Here is a 21,713-nt window from a genome sequence, read left to right on the forward strand (position 1 = left end):
TATATATATATATATATATATATATATATATATATCTTTTTTTCAAATCTACTTATAAAGGGCAAAAAAGAAAGGGAGAATTGCAGGCAAAGTACCAAAATTTTCATCTAGTAGCGGTCTTGACTCGAATCTTTTATTTGTGCTGTCGTAAGTACCAAACATTTAAAAAATTTGCAGTTCAAGTCCAAAATGACAGTTTACATCAGTTTGACCCAAAAACAGTCAGTTGTAGGAGTGGCCACGGTCTGGTTTGGTCCGATTCCAAAGGGAACCAAACCAAACCAAATACCAATGAGAATTTTAGAAGTGAACTCATTGGTTCCATAGTTAGCTATGGAATTGAACTAATCGGTTTGAATTTGGTCCGGTCTGGTTCTTTACGTTGAAAATGTCAAAATAAAATATTCACTAATAAAAAATTCAAAGATGCTACCAACGCGATACTTTTAACAAAATATAGAAAAATCGAACATATTATTCAAAAATTAAAAGAAAACTATACAAATTTAAAAACAATATTCAAATAATATAAATTACTATCATCAAGCAATCATTAATCTATATAAACCGCATAGTACTCGAATGATTAAACAAGCTTCCATCAAAATCAAAATCCTACATTGAATTGGACACCCTTTAAAAATTTATTGCAACTTCTGGTTCTATCAGTTATAATTTGTAGAAATCTAGATGAAAAATTTCGATTGGATCAAAACCATGTAATCAAAGTGAAAATAAAATAAAAATTTCGCATCCTAGAAATAAAATTATATATTGTAAATAAATTTATTCAGGTGTAGATTTACCCAATATTCTAATTTGGTTTGAGAATCAATTAATCAAAGAATAATAAGAAGAGAGAATGAAATAATCTACAAGAAGAAGTACAATGCTGGAGTCTAAAATGAAGAAGGAACTCGATTATTTTTTATAAAAGTGATTGGAGATTGAGTCATATATTTTACCAAAAAATAAAAAAATCCTATGAGAATTGTTTTAGATGGTTCCCATACTAGAACCAGGAACTGATCAATTTTTAATAATTTGTACCAAAATCAAATTGGTTTTTAGAAGATCCAGAATCGAACTGACTGATTCTAAACAGTTCCGGTCCGATTCAACCAGTTTTGAAAAAGAATGCCCACTCCTAGTCAGTTGACCCTAGAAATTAAAAACTTAATAATTTTTTCCAGATAAGGCAAGGGCATCTTGGATATATAGCCCCTATTTGATTGTTATTAAAATCAGATTTTTAATAGATTTTGATGAATATTGATGAAATGTGTAGTTAAAAAACTGTAGAATCCATAAAATAAGTGATTAAAATTAATTATTAATTTTGATTTAGATTAAAATCTAATTTTTAATTGATACCACACTGAGTGCATAACACATTTTCCCTATTAAATAAAAAATTGAAAAACAAAAATCGAAACCATAAACTTCCTCCCACCACATCCATCTCCTTTTCTTATCCAAAACTAAAACACTCCACCTAGCTGCTAGCTCTCATCGTCAACACCATCGCCTCAATGTCGACCCCAAAATCAGTCTCTCTAGAAACTCCTGTCAATTAAGAGGTGACAATGAAAGATTAAGCTGCACAATCAAAATTTCTTGCGGAAGCTCCTTTAGGTGCCATTTTGTCTCTACTTAGAGGATGTTTGGTAGAGATTAAAATTAGATTTTTTTTGTAAATCGTGATAGAAGTTTTGAATTGTGTGGTTGAAAATTTGTGGGACTCATAAAAAATGTAGATAATATTGATTGTTTGACTTTAACTTAGATTAAAATAAGATTTTAATCAAAACCAAACATGGGCTTAGGTTTAAGTATGTCATTGACCCACCTCATTTCGAGCATCCCAAGGCAATTGCTGCTAGATTTGGAGAACTTTTGTTGCCAATGAAAGGGAATCAAAACATGAAAGTTGAGAATGTTGGTCATTCCATCAGAATCCAAAAATTACACGAATGAAAATTATTTTTAGTTTGCTAATTTAGGCAATCGTAGTGAACAGAACATAAAAGCTTTTAGATACCATAGGATTTGTGGTGGCTTTTCTGCATTAATGGCTCTTCTCAAAGGCATCAATGGTCGGAGAATCCAGTGGTGGGTGTCCAAGAGAGTCACCCGTGCCGACAAACACTCTTTGTAATCTTTCATGTAAGACATCTGGACTGTCTTTCTCCGTGTAGTTGGATATTTGGGTATACATGAATATAAAAATTGATTTTAACAAAAGTAAAATGAGTTTTTTCGTGTGCGAGGGAGCTCCCGATTTTAATGTGGTGCCTAGTTTTGAGTTGGCATTGGGATCGACATTGAAATGATGGGGGTGCGTGGGGTGGTATTGATATTGGGGTAAGGGAGTTGGGGGGTGCGGGGTTGTGGTTTTTTATGTTTTTTAAATTTTTTATTTAATAGAGAAAATTTCCTTGCATTATTTGGAAGGAATTATTAAATTTTAATTCTTGGGTTCAATTGACGGTTTTTGGAGTCAAAATGATGGAAACTATCATTTTGGATTTCAGCTGCAAATTTTTTAAAGGTATGATATCACGATGATATAAATGAAAGGTTTAAGTCAAATTTACTACTAAATGAAAGGTTTGAGTTAAATTTACTATTAAATCGAAGGTTTGATACCTTGGCTGCAATTCTCCAAAAAATAAAAGAAACCTTTGATTTGGGTGCGTGGTAACTCGTCCATAAGTACAATTTTACCCCTACCTTTTGAGGTTTTTCCCTCTCACATAGATATTCTACTGTGCTTCTCTCTCTGCCAAACTCTCTCGTCAGCGACCGCCTTAATCTCTCCCTGTAAGAAAAATACAATTTTCTCTTTAGCTCTTCATTGTGATCGGTTTCTGTAGAAGACAGAAAGAGGGAATCGGGGGAAACTCGAAAGTGACGCCGTTGTGGGGAATTCAATTTAGGGTTTTTTTCTTTTCTTTTCTTTTTCTTTTTTTTTTGGAAGAAAAGAAAATTGGAGAACGAAAGCCATGGCTCCAGGCCGGAAGCGTGGAGCAAAAGGCATGGGGACAAAGAGCGAGTTGAGTTTGGGCGATCTCGTCCTTGCCAAGGTCAAGGGTTACCCTCCTTGGCCTGCCAAGGTATCATTGGGTCGTTCCATCACATTGCTTTGTTATTTCCTTAAACATATATGTTATGCCAGGGATTGTGCAATTTCCCTATTTAGCCGTGCCTCTGTTTAATTTGTAATATTCAATTATTAATATTTGAATAATTGCCCTGCAGAATTTTAGGAAAATCTATAATCAAGACACGAATGTAAATTCTTTTACTATATAGGAGGTATCTGCAGTGCTGCTGAATCATTGAGAAAATGGTTGTCTATTTGGTGTTTCTTTTTGTAGTCTTAACAATACATAATCTATCTGAATGTGGGGTTTGATTTAGCTTCATGTGTTACTTTTTACTTGGATTTAGTATTCTTTTGAGTTGTAGTACGTTGCTCAATTAATTGGAAGTAAATTATTTTTTTTCTTTGGTTCTTTTATTTTCTCTTGTCCTGTTTGAGTCATTTAAAAAATAAGGGTTAGATGGAAAATCTGTGCATCAGATTAAATCTAGAATGAGTTAGGAATGTCGGGGACACTGCATGCACGTGTATGTGGAGTGTATTGTGTCTTTTACGTGGGGATATTTCTAAATCCTCTCTATTCAAGGTTGCTTTCAGTTATTACATGTAAAAGTTTCTTTCAAGTATTGGTTTTGGGTAATGGTGAGGGCTTGTAACTCTCCTCTTGCTAACATCATAATGACACACCATTCGAGACCCCTCTCTAGTTTTGACTGTCAAACATGAGTTGAGAGCTGATCATGACTGTTAGCATTTCAATTGTCGTCACTTCTAATAAGTTTTTTGTGCTTACACATCTGTTCAATAATCAGATTTGTCGAACTGGTATTTTGTCATGTTTTTGTTTTGTATGGGGCTATGTTGAATTACCACGTAGTTTCTAATAGGGGATTTGAACTTTTTGCTAGTTACGTAACTTTTCTTGTCTTATTTGTGGATTTAAAATTTACAGATTAGCAGACCTGAAGACTGGGAGAGAGCTCCTGACCCCAAGAAAATTTTCGTTGAATTCTTTGGTACAGAAGAAATGTAAGCACGCTATGTTAAGTCTTCTTTTGTGCTTGTACACATGCTGAAATGACTTGATTGGTAATGTGGAGGTTGGTGCATTTAGTCATTTTCTTTTACTGGCTGACGAGGAAAAAAAATTAAATATTTGTTGAAGAAAACACAGTTGTCTCTCCATGTGTTTCTTATTTTAGGAATGTGGACTTCCACTTTGCAGTTTTACAATTACGTTCCCTAGTACCAGGAGAACTAATAGTGGTGTACAACAGCATAAGTTCATTAAGAGGGAAAGTCTAATCCTTTACTGATAGGCTCCTTCTCATGACATCATGGACCATTCAATAGTTTACTGCTACTAGAACTGTAAACTTCATTTAGCTAATTTGATCTTTGTTGAAAACTTATTGATTTTAGCTAGGAAAAGCTGGGCAGTGTTTTGTGGATAACTTTGGTTTTGGCTATTTTGGGTAGTTTGGATGGAAGAGAACTCTAGAATTTTTAAAGAAAAAGAAAACCGTTTGGCAATTAATGGGAGAACAAAGTTTTTGGCCGCTTAACGGGCTTCACCGTGATTGTTCTCCTTTATTCTTAGTTGTCCTGGGTTGGAAATATGTTATGTATCTTCTATTTTATTTTCAAAATTGATTTCTTATATTTTAAAATGACCCCTTTCTTATATTTCAAGATGACCCCTTCGTCTCTTGATGTGTCTTTATATCATGATTAAAATATATGTTTTTTAAGAAAAAATTATGTGAATTTTCAGTCTGCTGCGGGATTTAGTTCTCTTTTTTTTGGGCGTCCCACTGCACCTTTTTTGGATGAAATTTGTGAGAGCCACATTCCAAATTATGCAGAATTAAATGTGTTGCTATTTTATCTCTGGATATATAAGAAGATATATCTGTATATTCATTTGGATATTGAGGGATTTCTTTTAAGCAGTTGTGGTAAACATGTTGCTGTGAATTGTGGCGCACCAATTTTCACAATCTGTACTACATAAAGTCTTGTGAGGTTCTCCTGCAGTTAATTCTTGTTGTTCTTGATGATGACAACGGCATGGTTACAAAGATACCGTTATTTGAGGCTACTATTATTGAAGTGATTAGGTTAAATAATTGGGTGACTGGTTTGATTGGTGAATGCAAGAGAAATAGAGAAAAATATAGTACCTTCAATGATGACACTGATTGCTTTATGTTTTTGGCATGATCAATTAATGTCTTTGAACTATTGCACCGTCGAATGTTTATTCCACTTTTGATAGTCAGGGGTCAGTTTTTATATGGAAAATGTGCTTTGTGTGATGGAAATAGGCAGCATTAAGCGTAATGTATATGATTCTGTGTAGAGAGGCAGGGTGATTTTGGGGGTGATTGTGGATATGATTCTACTAAGGAAAAGGATAGAATGATGGTTTACAAGAAAAGAAACGAAAAGAAAGAAGATAAGTGGTTTCCTTAGGGTGTTGGAGAGTGCCTAGAACACTACATACGAAGTCCAAGATACTTATGTGGTCTACAATAGGTTGTTCAAAAAATGACATCTGGGCAAAGGATCAAGCCACAACAAGTCTAAAATTAAGAACATGAAGAAAACCAAGCGTACTGCTTGGAATTCATAGGCTTGACATTCAGCATTGAATGGTATCTGGTGTCCCACAATCAGAAGAAATATCATTTAATTCTGCTGAATTATACAAAATAGTAATATCCACCTTCATAAACTGGAAGCCATACAATAATTAATCAAGATCCAAGAATTCCCTATATTAATGTGACTATTCTGGAAACTGCAGGAATCATCTTCCAGATTAGCCCGATTTACTTGACATAAACTGCAGATATGGCTTAACTCTCAAATAACACATCACAGAGATTTTAAAAATACAGATTTTCTAAAATTATAAATGTACCTGTTAAACTGTAAACATATTTTTCCTAAAAAGTGATAAATACTGATGAAGCAACGCTGCAAACTACCGTCAAGGTTCTTGCCATTCCAAGGATCCAAGAATTCCTCCTTTGTATTAGTGCTTCCTCGAGCCTTTTACATTGTGCACCAAGACGACTTAATTAAAGGAAAAATAAGTATACATCGATTTTGGAGACAATTGCGGCTTTGACAAGTACATTCAGTAGATAGCATATCATTCTCTATTGACAGCTCATGTAGAATTATCTCTAGTAAGTACATGACAAACTGGTTGATTTAATGTCTTGGTCAATTAAGACTTGATTGAGATTTTCCGGGGGTATAGGACAGGGTGAACCTTTCTTTCCCTTTTTCTTCTCTTTGGTTGAAGTTTTGCACAGAATGTTCTATAGCTGAAATTCCATTCTTGTTGAATAATTATTAGTTGCTTCTATTGTTTTTGGTCATTGAGAACATCCTATCCTCCTTTTTATTTCTGTTGTTAAATTTCTCTTTTGCTATTCGAAAAAGAAATTTTCCTTTGAAGCAAGGTTTTTTCTTCTTTGGGGTATCTTGTACACATCATACATGCACGTGTGAAAGAAGCATCTATTAGTGGCTATGCATATGGGATGTAATCTGAAAAGTCTGTTCAGTTTCTCTTATATCGTGTTGGTTGCAAATTTGAGAATGAGTTTCCTAGTTTTTGTGTGGGCCTTTATCTTATTGCAATTAGCCCTTGCGGTGGTGCTGTGTTCAAATATGTGGTTCAATCAATGGGAATTACATTTTTAGTCATTTTGTGCTTTATAGGAATCCTTCGGATGCATCAGCGATTTATGTCCTGTTCTGTGTGTTCCCTGAATTATTGATCCTGCTCTTGCAATATCCTTTTAAATGGGTGTATCTACTTGGTATATCCTTGCAATTACTTTTAGATGAAGCATATGTGCAATCTTTATAGTTTACATCTATTAGGGTGCATTTGATTGTCAATATTTTTCATGAAAAATGTGTTTTTCACTCAAATTCCTACTTTTGTGTTGTTTGATCGACATTTTTCTGTAGAAAATATTTTCCTACTTTTGGTCACGCGACCATTTTCTCTCAAAATCAAGGAAAATATTTTCCATAGGAAGAGTAGGATTTTATTTTTCAGGGAATTCTCCCTCCCTCTCTCTCTCATTTATCCACTTTATTTCATCTACCCACCAATAAAAATTGGATAAGTATAATATCTTCTAAGTTAAAAATTAAATCAATCAAACACATTTAATTGGAAATTTCCATGTATATAAGTTCTAGGCAATTGAATTACCTAGAATTTATTTTCTTTCCATGCATATTCCATGCTTGCAATCAAACGCACCCTTAGTGTATACTACTAATAGTATTTTTGACTCTTAGATTTCACCTTCCTCAGCAATAACTAATATCAGCAGGTGATGTTGAGATGGTCCCTGCTGAGATGGTCTGTTCTTCGTGGATTATTCTATCTACTGCAGAGGGTTGCCATTTGTTATAGGCTGATATATAATTGCTTTTCTAAGTTGGGAATAATTAAGACCTTTAGAAATATTCCTGGTTTGATGAGCAAATGTTGGATAAAGTTCTTCCCTCTCTTGATTGTGCAAGCACCCTTTTAATCTTTGTTTCCTTCTTATATTCTTAAATATAGTTGTATGCTTTAAATACAGGGGTTATTTTCAATTTTCTTTCCTTTTCGACAGAGGCTTTGTCGCTCCTGCTGATATTCAGGCATTCACCAGTGAGGTAAAAGATAAATTGTGTGCTCGACCCCAACCTAAGACAGTTAAGTACTTTGCCAAAGCTGTGAAGGAAATCTGCGAAGAGTTTGAAGCGATACAGTGCAAAAGTTCAAGTAGTGTAGGAGATGATATGGATAAACAGGATCTTGAGTGTGAAGCACCTTCAGTTGATCAAGTGGAATCAGAGGCTAATCTAAAAGATGAGGCTAACAGGGAAGGACCAAATTACAAGACAAAGATTGAAGGAGTTGGTGACCAAGGCTCTAGGTTAGAGCATTCCTCACATAGACTTAGCGAGACCGACTGTCAAGATACAAAGACCTCCATCTCGAATGATGTAAATCCTAGTTCGTCTCTGTTTATATATTCGAAAAAGAGGCATAAACTTTCGACGTATGGGACTGATTTGTCGAAGGAGTCAATGTCAGCAACCAATCTGTGTAGGCATTCCTTTCTTAAGGAGGAAGGGTCTTGTGATAACAAAATTGAGCAGAGACATTCTGATGGGAAGGAGAGCGAATTCACAAATGGCCACAAATCAGATCTGGCAATTGGGTCAAAGAGGAAATCTGACGGCGTGAATGTTATGCACAAAAATATTGGCCAAGCTGTTTCAGTTGCATCAGCATGTGATAACTTGGGTCTTCACATTAATATTTCTCGTGAGCAATCTGGAGATGGGTTGGTAAGGAAAATTAATTCTGATGGCAACACAAATGATTCATCTGTGGATATTTCTAGGTCAAGCTTAGATGTTGGTAGAAGGAAAGAACAAAAATCACTGAAAGAGAGAAAACATTCTGGTTCAGCAGATGATTGTCCAAGGGACATAGAAGTCAATTTTAAGGAGTGGAACAAAGATGATATATCTGGAGAAAAAATTAGTGCTAGGCCTGGTAAACAAAGTTTTCATAGGAATGTAGTTTCATGTTCTGCTAAAAGGTCAAAATTTGCAGATATTGAGGGTGATGCCACCAAGGGGAAAACCAAAACAAACAGAAAAAGTGATTCTCAAAGTACTAATGCTCTTGATGACATCATAAGTATTACAGAGCCTAAACGGTTAACATCAGGAGGGGATGCGGAGAACTGCGAGCCTTTCAGATTTCAGAAAAGCATGAAAGATTATAATTCTTCTGGCAATGAAGATGATCTCCCCCCAACAAAGCGCCGTCATGGGGCATTGGAGGCCACGGGTCATTCTGCTTTAGTTTCCGAAAATAGATTGGGAAATTCTTCTGCTCTTAAAAAGGGCCTTTCTGATAAACGATCCCCAGCTGTACAGTTGCTGGTAAAGCGGAAAGCTGTTCGCTTGTGGGATGATGATTATGATGAAGAGCCCAAAACTCCAATTCATGGAGGATGTGTCGCTAAGGTTTCTCTTCTTCCACGTGTGTTGGACTCTACAAAAAAAATTGACATGCATGGTGAGAGTTCTCTCCATGATCAGCAAGAGTGGAATGGTTCAGGCAGAGTTGAGGATGGGTCTAAGGGACTGGTATCATATGCCATGCCCCACAAAGCTTCATCACCAACTGTTCAGCAACGCATGGAGAAGAGAGCTAGAGAAATAGGTGCTGCGCACGTATGTTCTAGCCCTGCTCAAGTAGACTTCACGAATATATCCCCTATGGAGACTAGACCAGTAGTCTTTTCACCTAAAAGGTCCCTGCGGTCGGTCATGAGTGGCAAACCATCAGGCGAACTGCAAAACAGGCACTCTGGCAAGACACCCGTTAATATAACTCATAAGAAAGCTCCATCTGGGTCCAATATTGGCCCCACTTCAGTTTCTGATAGGTTAAATTCATCTCTTAATCAAACAACAAATGAAAGAAGCAAGTCAGCTTACTCAGGGGAGAGAATGAAAACAACTCCAAAATCAGATTCAGAAATCAATGATTCTGTTCTTGTAGTGGGAAATCGAACTGAAAGTATTGTATTCTTGGGTGAAAGGTATCTCGGAAACTCTTTTCATCATAATTGTGGTAATCATTTCTTTATTCTTTATGCTCACATTTTATTATGCCATTTTCAGGGTGGTTATTGGTGGAGATGTCAAGACGAGTTCCTCTATTGACCCAAAAATTTCAGACCCTGTTATGTCTATGAAACATCTTATTGCTGCTGCTCAGGCAAAGAAGAGACAAGCTCATATTCAAAACTCTCATGGGACTCCTCTTTTGCTTTCTGATGCTGACATACCACGAAGGAGTTCGAGCCCAAATCCTGCATCACAGGGAACAAAAGCCAGCAACATGCCGCAACTGGATATAGAAGGATTGCCTTCTTGCTCTTCTTTAACATCTCCTTCCTCTGATTTTCGCCAATTTTCATCAGATAATCAACATGAGACCGAAGAATTTGAGGAGCGGAGAGTTAGTTCGGGTCATTGGGTTATTGGGGGTTCCCTAAGTGGGGGTACTGAGGCAGCTGTTGCTCGTGACTCATTTGAAGGAATGATAGAGACGCTGTCAAGGACCAAAGAGAGCATTGGGCGAGCAACTCGTCTTGCAATTGACTGTGCAAAGTATGGGATTGCCAATGAGGTGAGTTATCAACATGTGGAACTTTCTAGCTGTTGCAGTTGACTGTGTTAACAACTCTTCTTGCAGCTATTCTCTTGTTTGTGTGTTTTCTGTATGGAATGCATTTTCTTGCGACAATTCAACTATATTTCAGTGCATTGTTTCATGCAGGTTGTGGAACTTCTCACTCAGAAGTTGGAAAACGAGCTCAGCTTTCATCGCAGAGTGGACCTGTTTTTCCTAGTTGATTCGATAACCCAATGCTCTCATGGTCAGAAAGGTAGGNTATTACTTTGTTTCTGTGTACTCTTGAAATTACATTACATTCACCGACTGTTTCAGTGGATGTTTTTGTACCTGATGTTGAGCATGTTTCAGTGGGCTACAGTAAACTTATAAGCCTATCCAAACATGCTATGCTAGTTGTCCTCTGAGTATGATATTGTCTAAGTTCTTTCTCCCCTTCTTCCTTTACTCCAGATCACCCATACTTCCTTCTTTGGTTGGAGATTTGTTTATAATTCTTTCCTCGTTCTTGAAATTGCATTCACCAACAGTTTCATTGAATGGTCAATGTCTTAGTTTCCGACTTTTTTCTTTTCTTCTGACAACACTTCTTTGGGTGGAGATTTGATTTTAATTTTCTTGGTTGTTTTGTTCCTTCAGGAATTGCAGGGGCTTCATATATTCCTGCAGTTCAAGCAGCATTATCCCGTCTCATAGGAGCTGCTGCTCCCCCTGGGGCAAGTGCTCATGAGAATCGTCGTCAATGTCTTAAGGTGACTAAAGTTCATATCTGAAAGTGAGCCTTTCAGCTCTGTGCAGAATGATTTGAGTTACAATCTTTCCTTAGGTCTTGCGATTATGGCTTGAGAGGAAAATCATGCCGGAGTCTGTTCTTCGTCGCTATATGAATGATATTGGTGCAGTGAATGATGATGCTTCCGCTGGATTTTCCTTTAGGCGTCCTTCCCGAGCTGAGCGAGCTATAGACGACCCTATTAGAGAAATGGAAGGCATACTTGTGGATGAATATGGCAGGTATCGAAATTTGCTCCTCCTACAATAATACTTTCTAGGAAAAGAAGGTGGTGTTGGCACATCATTGTTTTGCCTTGCAACATTCCTTAATCTACAGCTAAATAACACTCATTAGAGCTGGTGAACTTCTAGCTTGCTAGCATGCTCGAGTTTTTAATCTTAATCCTATGATAAGACACTGCTTTCTGTTACATGCTCAGTTTTCCAAATTACACTGATACACACTAAAGGAGTTCTTGAGCCTTTTTCGTATTTTTAAATATTTTGACTGCCATATTTTGGGTGAATCGCGGTAGTTGTTTTATCTGTCAACAGATACTTTTTTGTTCAGACATGGATAAGGTATTAAACTGATCTAGAGTCCTATTGACTTGGGGTTAATTTCCACTACCAAACCAGATAACAAGGAGTTCAAATTGAATAACTAAAGTGTCCGCCGTACGTTTGTGCCCTTCATTCTGATTGCCATTGGCAATTACTCGTTTTACTTTGATTTTCATATTATGGTAATGGCATTGGCACAGTGTGCACAATCTCTTGTACTTTCTTTATTTAGGAGGTTGTTTTCCTGGAAACCTGATGATATGGAGTTCTGTCTTTAGCCAAACATTGTGCTATTATCCCTGCCCGTCTCTATTCTTTATCATCTTGCTCATGACTTTTATCATGTATCTGTTCTGTCATGTAATTGTGTTTATTTATTGGAGTATCGAGTGTACGTGTCCTCTCTTGTAGGGTGGGTGTCTGTTCTGTGAGGGGTACTTGGATATGCACATGCAGTATTATCTGTCTTTGCCTGGTTTTGTAAATTGATATGTTAGTTTCTGTATTCACTTTCAGCTTTATAACTTATGTTGTTTTTTCAGCAACACATCGTTTAAACTACATGGCCTTTTGTCATATCACACATTTGTAGAAGAGGAAGAGGAAGATCAGGATAATATCCAGGCTCATTTGTGCAAGGAAGTTGCAGATAGGTCACCATCAGAAGGTATGCCTATCATTGGAGATCCTGAAAATTGTGCAGTTACTCCAAGTGACAGGCATCACTTCATTTTAGAAGATGTCGATGGCGAGCTTGAAATGGAGGATGTGTCTGAACACCAAAAAGATGAAAAACCACTTTCTACCAATGGGGCTTTTGAGACTGATAAAATTCAGCCAGATGCAGATATGATTTTGGTGTCAGCTTCAATCAATTCTTTTGAGTTGTTGCCTCTACCTGAGGGTTCGCCACCTTTGCCCATTGATTCTCCGCCTGCAACTCCACCTTTACCAACTTCACCACTTCCATCACCACCTCCGCCGCCACCTTCATCATCTCCATTGCCACCGCCGCCGCCGCCGCTTCCTTCATCACAGGTTTCTCTATTTCCTCCACCACCAATTGGTCCTCCTGCATTACTTCCCACGCCATCGTTGCCTCCACAGCCTTTATTGATGTCCCAAAACATTGCCTCACTTTCGTCATCAATATCTACTTCCTCCCTCGCGGCAGCATATCAACAACGTCCTTTACCAAATGAAGTTTCTGGCACACCCATTGTAAGGCTTCTGACTGTCCCACTCCCTTCACTGTTATTAGAGTAGGATTACATATTAACTCTTATTTTTTACAGGGGAATCAACTCGCTCAAATGACAACGAATACTCCTCATATTGATGCTTCTGTCAAAACTGAAATATTTTCGCAGCAAACACCCTGCTTTACTCCAGCTGGAGTCGGCACTGTACGAGAACACACTGGATATAATTTGTCAATGACCTTAGAATATGGACGCAGTGGCACTTATACGGAAATGGATCCCCAAGTCTTTGCACAAAGGCCTCCGCTTCTGAATCACCCACCCAATCATATATCATATCCAAAAACCTCAGTCCAGCAACAACACCCATACCCCCCCTACTCATTGCAAAACAATTCTGATGGGCTGAGGCAATATGCTGCTGATGAACAATGGCGGGCACAACCAAATGAGTTTAATACTGATCATCCACACAGTTTATGGATGGCAGGAGGGATATCTTGTTCAGCTTCACCCTTTGCACAAGAAGGTGTGCATTTTTCTTTTATGATTACAATGAGCGTGACAAGTAGTCAATCATATAGAATCACATAATTATTATAACTAGTATTCTATCTGTTGTAATATCTTTCATAATGACTCTTTATGTTCAAATGGCATAATATAAAATAGTCACACATTTAATTAGCTGCATGCATCTATAAAGAGTTTTTTTTTCCTTCCCCCTTCAGTCGCATGTATATATTGACTTCATTATGGAAAGTAACTCCTCGACATAATCTACCACCTGAGGGTGGTGGAGACATTTACTTTGCAAATTTATAATATTGACTTAATCCAGACTTAGTCCGCGATCTTATTCGTTACTTTTGGTCAAAATTTTTGACCAATTATGTCTGAAATGTCTAATCTCAGCCTCCACGCTCAGAACATCAAATGAGAGGTAGCTATTACTACTTTTAGGCTTTCCTTTAAGATCGTTCTTCATATACATAGTATCCTCAGCTGAAGTAGCCTAAATTTATGGGTTACTTACACCTTACCAAGGATGACTTCGGTAACGAATGTCTTACACCTTATTGTTATTTTTATTCTGAGGTTAAATTAAATTTCAGAAACTATTCCCTCTAATTGTCTTGAACCAGTTAAATTTTCTACAAAGGAAATGTTTCAATTTCATGCACGGGGGACTTCGATACCTGATCTATTAATAAGAATTTCAAATACATGATTAATGATGACAAAATGAAAACTTGTAAATAATAAAACAAGTTCTATCGGATAGAATTTATATGCAAGCATTTGGAAATTTGAACTGCACAATACAAATAAGATGGTCATAACAAAATATTGAACGTGTATCCCAAATATATTTTATTTCAAGAAACTTGTTGCTCTCTCTCTTTTTTGGGGAGTATAAAATCAGTACTATAATACTCTCTAGCCTCTCCACTAGGTATAGAAATTCTTTGAAGCAAAGAGCTTTGTATATTTGGTTTCTCCCCCCTTCAACTTCAATTTTTAAGGTATTGTGACGTCGACCCAAGCTTGCAGTGAAAGGTATCATCAGCCATGATTTTCTTGTCTTCAGGATGAGCTAAAAGATGAATCTTTGCCTTGACTACTTGTGCATTAAGTACATAGTTTGTATCTCATTCCCCCCTTTCTCGTAGAAGTCCCCTTTCAGATGGAGTTTATTTTATTTTTTTCATGCAAAAAGATGGCAGTTCCCATGGTATTTCAGTTACCCAAATTGTTTTTAACATATGAATAACCTCCTCTATGCCTTCAACGAGACAGTAAATTTGGACACAAATGATCATGAACCAGTAAAGCTGTTTACTTCCCATCTCGGTTATGGTTGATGTTGTAGAAATATATTTTAATGTAATTAAGGTAAATAATGTTAAGAATCTTTACTTACCATCTCGGTTGTGGTTGATGTTGCTGAAATATATTTTGATGCAATTTAGGTAAATAAGAATGGACAATTGTTGTTGTATATGAAATATCTGATACTTCATGAGTTTGAGGAAAGGATACACAAAGATGCAAATGTGGATGGTATCTATAAATCCAAATGTTTTGCTAACTTTTTTATATATCCTTGGGCCTTTTGAAATAGTTGTGATCTTTTTTTAACTTGTGCTTTTCTACTATCACTTACTAGAAGAGGTGGGTTCTAAATTGGAATGTAAATATATTGATAAAAGACCCGCTATTGATATGCTTAGTTATAGATGAAAAATATACACTTGAATAACTCTCAATTGTTTGAACTAGTATGTAGATCTATCATCTACTCAAAGTTCCTACACTGTCATAATTTTATAATGTAATTACAGTCATTTTTCAAATTTTTATTGATATGGCCTAATGTTCGTAAGTTTTCATCTTATAGTAGGTAGTTTTAAGGGTACCATGCATGGGGCTTCAATTCTACTGTATTCCTGAAGATAGTCTTGCGTTTTTACATTTCTTGTGCAATACAGAGCATAATTTCAAAATGCTGGTTCTGGATTGGTTATTCGGCTTTGAAGCTCATGGGGGTTTGTAAGTGGGTCCTGGTGGAATTTTTTCCCCACTTAAGTTTACTTACCAAGGCATGAAATGATGCACTGCCTTTTGAAAAGAGTACTAGAAGATGTCATAAAAATTATTTAAAAGAGTATGAAAAGTAAATATGTTTTGGCTGCTTGAGACTCAGAAAAAATATTTCTTGATTCACTGAATCTTGGATACATGTTCTCTGTGCATTCTGATGCTAGCAGTTACTAGATTTTCAGTGACTGCATGTCCATGTACAGTTCTAATGAACTTACCTGTGGCAGGTATTTCTGGATTCCCTTTGGAAAGGCCTCCTATGAGTACAGTTGGTTTTCACATCTCTGCCCCTCCCCCTCCCCCTCCCCGCGCGCCAAATGCACTGCCAATTGCCAATCCTATCCCAGGTATCTTTTTGTGAACATGCTCCGTTTAATATCCCATGGATTCCTTTGCTATTAGAACTGCAGTTTATAGTAGGAGTAACTTTGTGCTTGTATTTTTCAACAGGTCATACTTTTCCACAGATGATGCCTTGGAGACCAGAAATGTCCACCCTCAACTGGAGGCCAGCGTAGAATTAGTTTAAAGCCTATTGTTTTTTGGTGAGTTTTCTAACTTCGCCTCTTTGCGAGGCATGGACATGTTCTGAAATCATCTTGTTTTCATAGAAGCCTGGACAGTCCTCGGACAAAGGGCCATGTGTCCAACGGTCCTGCACATGCCATGTATCTTGTTCTATTTTTTATATAATTTTTCAAAATTTTGACATGCTAGGGACACCTTCCTGACATGCTCAATTGTGATATATGTTAATCAGTATTATTTGCAAATTTTGATAGAAGAATATTTTATTTCCTTTTAATGGTACAAAGTACAAGGATAAACATTCATATAAAAATGATTTAATTAGCAAAATCTGATATCAAAGCTGAAAAGAATATCAATTTTATAGAGAAATGATTGTATAATAATGAAAATGACATATTTAAATGTATAATTTCAAGAGATATGGTGTATCCCTATGTGTCCATGTCCTTCATTGGAAAGGTCAGGTCCATTAACGCGTGTTTATGTTGTGTAATGTGTACATAATTGTGCTTCATAGATTTAGATGAGTTACCGTGTCTCTGTGGACTTACCTGTTATCATTTGCTATGCTCTATTTCTGATGATCTCTTTGAACCATATTCTTAAAATGTATATGAGATTCTTAGGCTGGGTTTTATTTTGAGGTCACATTAGGATGACATGTCCTTGCAAAGTAAAATTACGTTGGAAAAAATTTCGTGGAGGTCACTCAATTACATGTTTGTTTCATTCTGGTCACACAAGTTACAAGTTAATTTCAATTTCATCATCTCACATTTTTGTTTCAGTTAAGCAGTAGCTGGCTAAAACTTGCACCTAGTATCATGTAACTAATAGATTGCATGACCTGGTGCTTGTTTGACGTTAAGTAGTTAATTTTTTTGCTACTAAGGATAATTTTGAGGAGTGGATTAAGATTTTGATCCAGTTCATTTTCTTTGCTAAATTAACTGTTGATTTAGCCTCAAAGAAATGCCAAGTCACTCATTCTGCCAACCTGTGGGATTGGCTGTTGGTTTTGATCATTGTTACAAACTGAATGGTCAAACTGAAATAATTGAAACAAATTGAAGTTTGGTGACCAACATGTAACAGACCTGTAAGTTGGTTGATCTTGAGTGAGATCTTCCCAACTATGTGCTACGTTGCTACTTATATCCCAGTCTACATTAATTTTATAAAACTGTGCATTCTTTCTTCACATGATTGTTGGCATAGGAATACCTATTTAACAGCCACTCCCCTAAATCAAACTTTTTTGTTATTATTTGATGGATTATGTTTTTCTTTTCTCTACTATGTTCAGGTTATAGGAGGCAGGTCAAGTAGGATTTGCATTAATAATGCTCCAACTGAATTTTGGAATTAGCACCAAAAAGGAATTGTTAAGTGGAGACCCTTTGGCAGGACTCTGTATATTAGAATTTTTCCTGACAAATGCACCCGACAGACATGTAAGTTTAAGCCCTTTTTCCCCCCATTACACCAATACTTGTATTATGACTGATATATATCAAAAATGGTTTTGTTGGAGGTACACTTTACAAGTCATGCTGATAGTTTTTCTATCCACCTTACCTCTTTTTGTTCATATGAGTTAATCTGGTATGTACATTGACGTGTACAAGTAAATAACATTTTCTTACCATAGTAATTAATATTCTTTTTATGACTGTCGTTTTTCCTTCTATCAAGGAGGTACATGGAGTAAATTCTAACAAATCTTGCCTATCCTCTTCTTGATGTTTGTTCAACAATTTCTACATGTATTTTTAGACATCACTTGACCTATCTGGTTGGCCATTGGTTGCATGGATAAGTTTTTTATGCACAAGATGCTTATGCACCTGTGTTGAAGTTGCATGCGTGTCTCTAGTTTCAGAAAACCAGGACCTGTATTTCAATTCAAAATGCTCTTCTTCTATGGCATTAATGTGGAGCAAGATTTAAGCTGGAAATAATACACAATCTCTGTTATTCTTTGTTCAGACTTTGTTAAGCTTGGGAATACGTTTATCTGCTAATATGATGACCGGTCAATTGAGTATTCATGATAAGCTTCTACACGCATGCACGCACAAACTAAATTTTTGGTATTCATGTACTTTTGCTGTGCCTTAGGTAATTTACTAGAGTTGTCGAAAACGGTTCTTGAGGGAGTTAGAGACGAGGTTCAAACAGAGATGGAGCGTGGGTAAAAATTTGAGTGATTTAGATTTGTGTTAAATATTAATTTAGATGGGTAAATTTGGTTTGAAGGAGAGACGTCTGAGGTACATTGTTAATCCCAAATGCTTCCTCACTATAACCCTAATCAAATACGAACTTAATGGCTTATATATAATAATATCTGAAGTAATGGACTAGTAAACATCAAATTCCAAAGCTGAGTGATTATTGGAAATACATTGGTGTGGTGATGTTGAAATAGATCGGTCCATGGGGATCAAGCATTTTAAGGCTTATTGTTGCAAAATGGAGCCAACCGGAGATTGGGCAATACAGGTTTAGTGTTGGGGTGATCAAGTGAGAGATCTTATTGCTTTCTTGGATTTTATGGCAATTGTACCAACCTCGAAGCAGAATTCTTGCCTATTTTAGTCTTTTCTTCTTATACACATTGAATCGGATGCAATGGTGATTATTCAGATTATTGAGCATGGGGCTGATCTTGGACGGAGGGTGCAAATACTTATTTAGATTTATAACTCGGTATCACTCTCTTACATGAGCGTAATGAGGCAGCAGATTTGCTTGCTATCAATTATGCAGGCAGTATGAGGAGTTTCTTGTGCGAGATCTTTCAACAAAACCAAGAAATGCTCTACATTCGAGGACGAGCTTGATAACTGAAGATTTAATTAGGTAATTATGAATGAATCACATGCTTACAATATTTCTTTTCAAATATATCTTTTTAATGTAATCTTTGGAGCCCCTCTCATATGTACTTTGATTTCATATAAAATATGGTAAGTTTGGTCTGGGTAGATACCTGAAAATTTCGTGGTTCGATTTAAAAAACAGTTAGATTGGTCTATGGCTTTATAGAAATACAGTTTATGATATTAATGAAGAAAATACTAGCAGGATTTGCACGTTAATATTTAGAATATAGTGCTTCAAAGACGAATGGTTTATGGAAAAATGACAGATACAAATTAAAGAGAAACTCGGAACTGGAAATACCGAAGGGGGGAACAGATAAAAAAGAAACTTCCTTTTCGATGGTCATGTTACTGTAAAACAATGGGTGCATTTTTCTAGTTTATGATACAAATGACAGTCTTGAGAAAGGACAAAAATTACTATGTTCTTGTTTTGTTTATCGAACGGTACTAAAGAAGAAAGATTGCATATAAATGAGGGTTTTTCCAGTTTACATGACAAGAATGGTAGTTCTGAGAAATGACAAAAATTACGATATTTATGCTTTGTTTCTCTAACGGTACTGAAGAAAAAATAGTGCATCTAAATTAGGGTTTTCTAAAGTAGTCTGTGACTCTGAGGAAGGACTGAAATAACAATATGCATGCTCTGTTTCGTAAAGTAATGTTTACAATATCAAATAAAATATTAAAAAGGAAATTATAAAAATTTTCATGTATGTAATATTACGTAATAAATATATGCATGGAAGAAATAACACAAAATAATCTATTATAGTACTATACAATGTTAGGTAATAAATGTATTAGTGGAAAATTAAATCTATTGAGTGTGTGGTTAAGTCAACTTTGTCAATTTCAAAAGTTAGGTATTTTTTCATTAATTTCTGTATCTTTTTTCGGCGTTGTATGAAGATTAGTCAACTACCTTTTTTTTTTTAGTTTCATTTTTGTACTGAAGGTCAAAAACTTTAATGTGGGCAAATTTTTTGCTTGAATTCTCTCTTTCTAACGACCAAACTGAAATATTTATATCTTTAACTTTTATTTTTGTTGATCATACGTTCTAATTTATCTTCGTTGTGTCATATTTTCCTCGTCACCTACCGTTCACCCCTTCGTATCCCAGCCCGGTAAAATTTGTACACCCCCTTCATCTATCCTATAGTTGAGTTCAAGTACGTGATGATTTGAGATCCTTGAACTAAAAAATTGACATAAGTAAACTAGAAGTGTCGGTCACAAGTTGAAAAAAGTGTTGGCCACTGTGAGTCGATGACATGTCCCTTCCTCTGTGAACATATTTTGATATTTGGTCAATGCACATTGCTCATGGACAACCCATATTGACAATGCGCTTGAATGGAAGCACACATGGCATTGAATCATGTTACAAGTGTGTTGTTCCCCTTAAGAAGCGATGTGCCTTGCAAGGTATTGCCAAAAGGGTGATGCTACACGTACATCAGAGTGTTCATAACGATATTCATCATTTCACATGAAGGGGGGGTCACTTCTAATAAAATATAGTTTATCCGAAGTGGGTTCTCTTCTATGTGAATTGGTGAATATCGTTATGGACATCATATTATGTACAATTAATATATTCCTTGCTAGAAATTGTAACTTCCTACCGAGGAATTGGCCGCTTGACATCATAGTTTACACTGTCAATTGACCAAATGTTATGTGCTAACAGTATTATTTTTTTAGCGAACGTATAGTGCACAGAACTCATGTTGGCTAGCAATTGACAATTCCTAAAGCGAGTATTTAAAAGGTACACGTGGCTATCTAATTACCTTTTAATCATGTTATACTTTTTAGAAACTCAACACTGTGTAAACAATCGTCAATTTCTTACTTTTTTTTTGGTTGTCGGTATGTTGTTTGGTGGGTGCTAATTGCACATGTCCCTATTGATATGTCCTAGAGGATTGACAATGACTAGATTGTGGTGCTTGCTTCTTGTGTCTTTGGCATGTACTGTGAACTGTGAAGAGGGGAAGCTGAAGAGATGCTTTGGGGGTTGAAACTACACCCTTCAAGAATAGAAGGTGTATATTTGTAATATTAATTCAAAACAAAGTTATTTATTTGGGAAAAACAACAGATAGTCTCCATCCGATTGACGACTTCACTTGAGAAAATTTATTATTTATTATTTATTTATTTATTTTGTGTTAGAAAGATAACTTTTAACTCATTTCTAATAAAAAATAAAAAGGGCACAAAAAACGAAACTCACCCCTAGATAGATTTAGTTTTTTATCTTTTCTTTTAGTATTTTTGTTTCTATTCCTCCTCTTATTATTATTATTAATTAATGAAAGAATAAGGGGTTTTAGAAAATCATTTAGAAGGGCCATAAAAATATATTATATAAAGAAAAATAACACAAAGTTTTACTTAAAAATTGGAGAAAAATCATGGACCTTAAAATAAATTTATCATGTGAAATATTTGTACAATTGCATAGTAATTCTTTTTCACACATCAAACACTCAAGTACAACCAAGAACCTATATACTAAAAAAAAAAAAAAATCACTCAGTACATATGAGATGAGATTACAAAGGATTTTAAGTTTCGCTCCCAAGATAATCCATAACTTATTTCACAAATTTGGATAAGGGAGATTCTATTTATACAAACACGAGAGAAGAAGATTTCATATTCGGTGCACGTTTGATGTAAATTTGGTGAAAAAATGATTATTTTTAGAGAATATATAATTAAAAAGTAGAGAAAAGTTGTGTTCACGGGCAAAATTATTTTACGATTGAAAATGATTT

General features: G+C 35.9%; 1 protein-coding gene across 7 annotated transcripts; it reads left to right on the forward strand.

Annotated features, from left to right (window-relative positions):
* Positions 1–2,736: 2,736 nt before the first annotated feature.
* LOC111398450 (ENHANCER OF AG-4 protein 2-like) lies at positions 2,737–21,043 on the forward strand. Of its 7 annotated transcripts, XR_002703344.1 has the most exons (15): positions 2,737–3,116; positions 4,059–4,135; positions 7,762–9,756; positions 9,839–10,349; positions 10,500–10,608; positions 10,995–11,107; positions 11,182–11,369; positions 12,236–12,914; positions 12,989–13,424; positions 15,727–15,846; positions 15,950–16,044; positions 17,337–17,484; positions 18,680–18,895; positions 20,632–20,698; positions 20,852–21,043. XR_002703344.1 is itself a non-coding variant. In XM_023025354.1 (12 exons), exons 1-11 carry the CDS (start codon positions 3,006–3,008, stop codon positions 16,015–16,017), a joined length of 4,407 nt encoding a protein of 1,468 aa, XP_022881122.1. In that variant the 5' UTR covers positions 2,737–3,005; the 3' UTR covers positions 16,018–16,044; positions 17,337–17,703. The 7 variants fall into 7 exon arrangements, 1 of the variants encoding a protein (XP_022881122.1); XR_002703342.1 differs by having other exon boundaries at positions 18,680–20,698; XR_002703343.1 differs by having other exon boundaries at positions 20,632–21,043.
* Positions 21,044–21,713: the final 670 nt, after the last annotated feature.

The sequence above is a fragment of the Olea europaea genome, chromosome 1, assembly GCF_002742605.1.
Source record: "Olea europaea var. sylvestris chromosome 1, O_europaea_v1, whole genome shotgun sequence".
In the NCBI taxonomy this organism is placed as follows: Eukaryota; Viridiplantae; Streptophyta; class Magnoliopsida; order Lamiales; family Oleaceae; genus Olea; species Olea europaea.

Coding starts and splice junctions, on each gene's coding strand:
- LOC111398450 (XM_023025354.1), top strand. CDS start 3,006: ATGGCTCCAGGCCGGAAGCGTGGAGCAAAAGGCATGGGGACAAAGAGC. Junction 13,425..15,726: donor TTCACCCTTTGCACAAGAAG/GTGTGCATTTTT, acceptor TACCTGTGGCAG/GTATTTCTGGATTCCCTTTG. Junction 15,847..15,949: donor AATTGCCAATCCTATCCCAG/GTATCTTTTTGT, acceptor ATTTTTCAACAG/GTCATACTTTTCCACAGATG.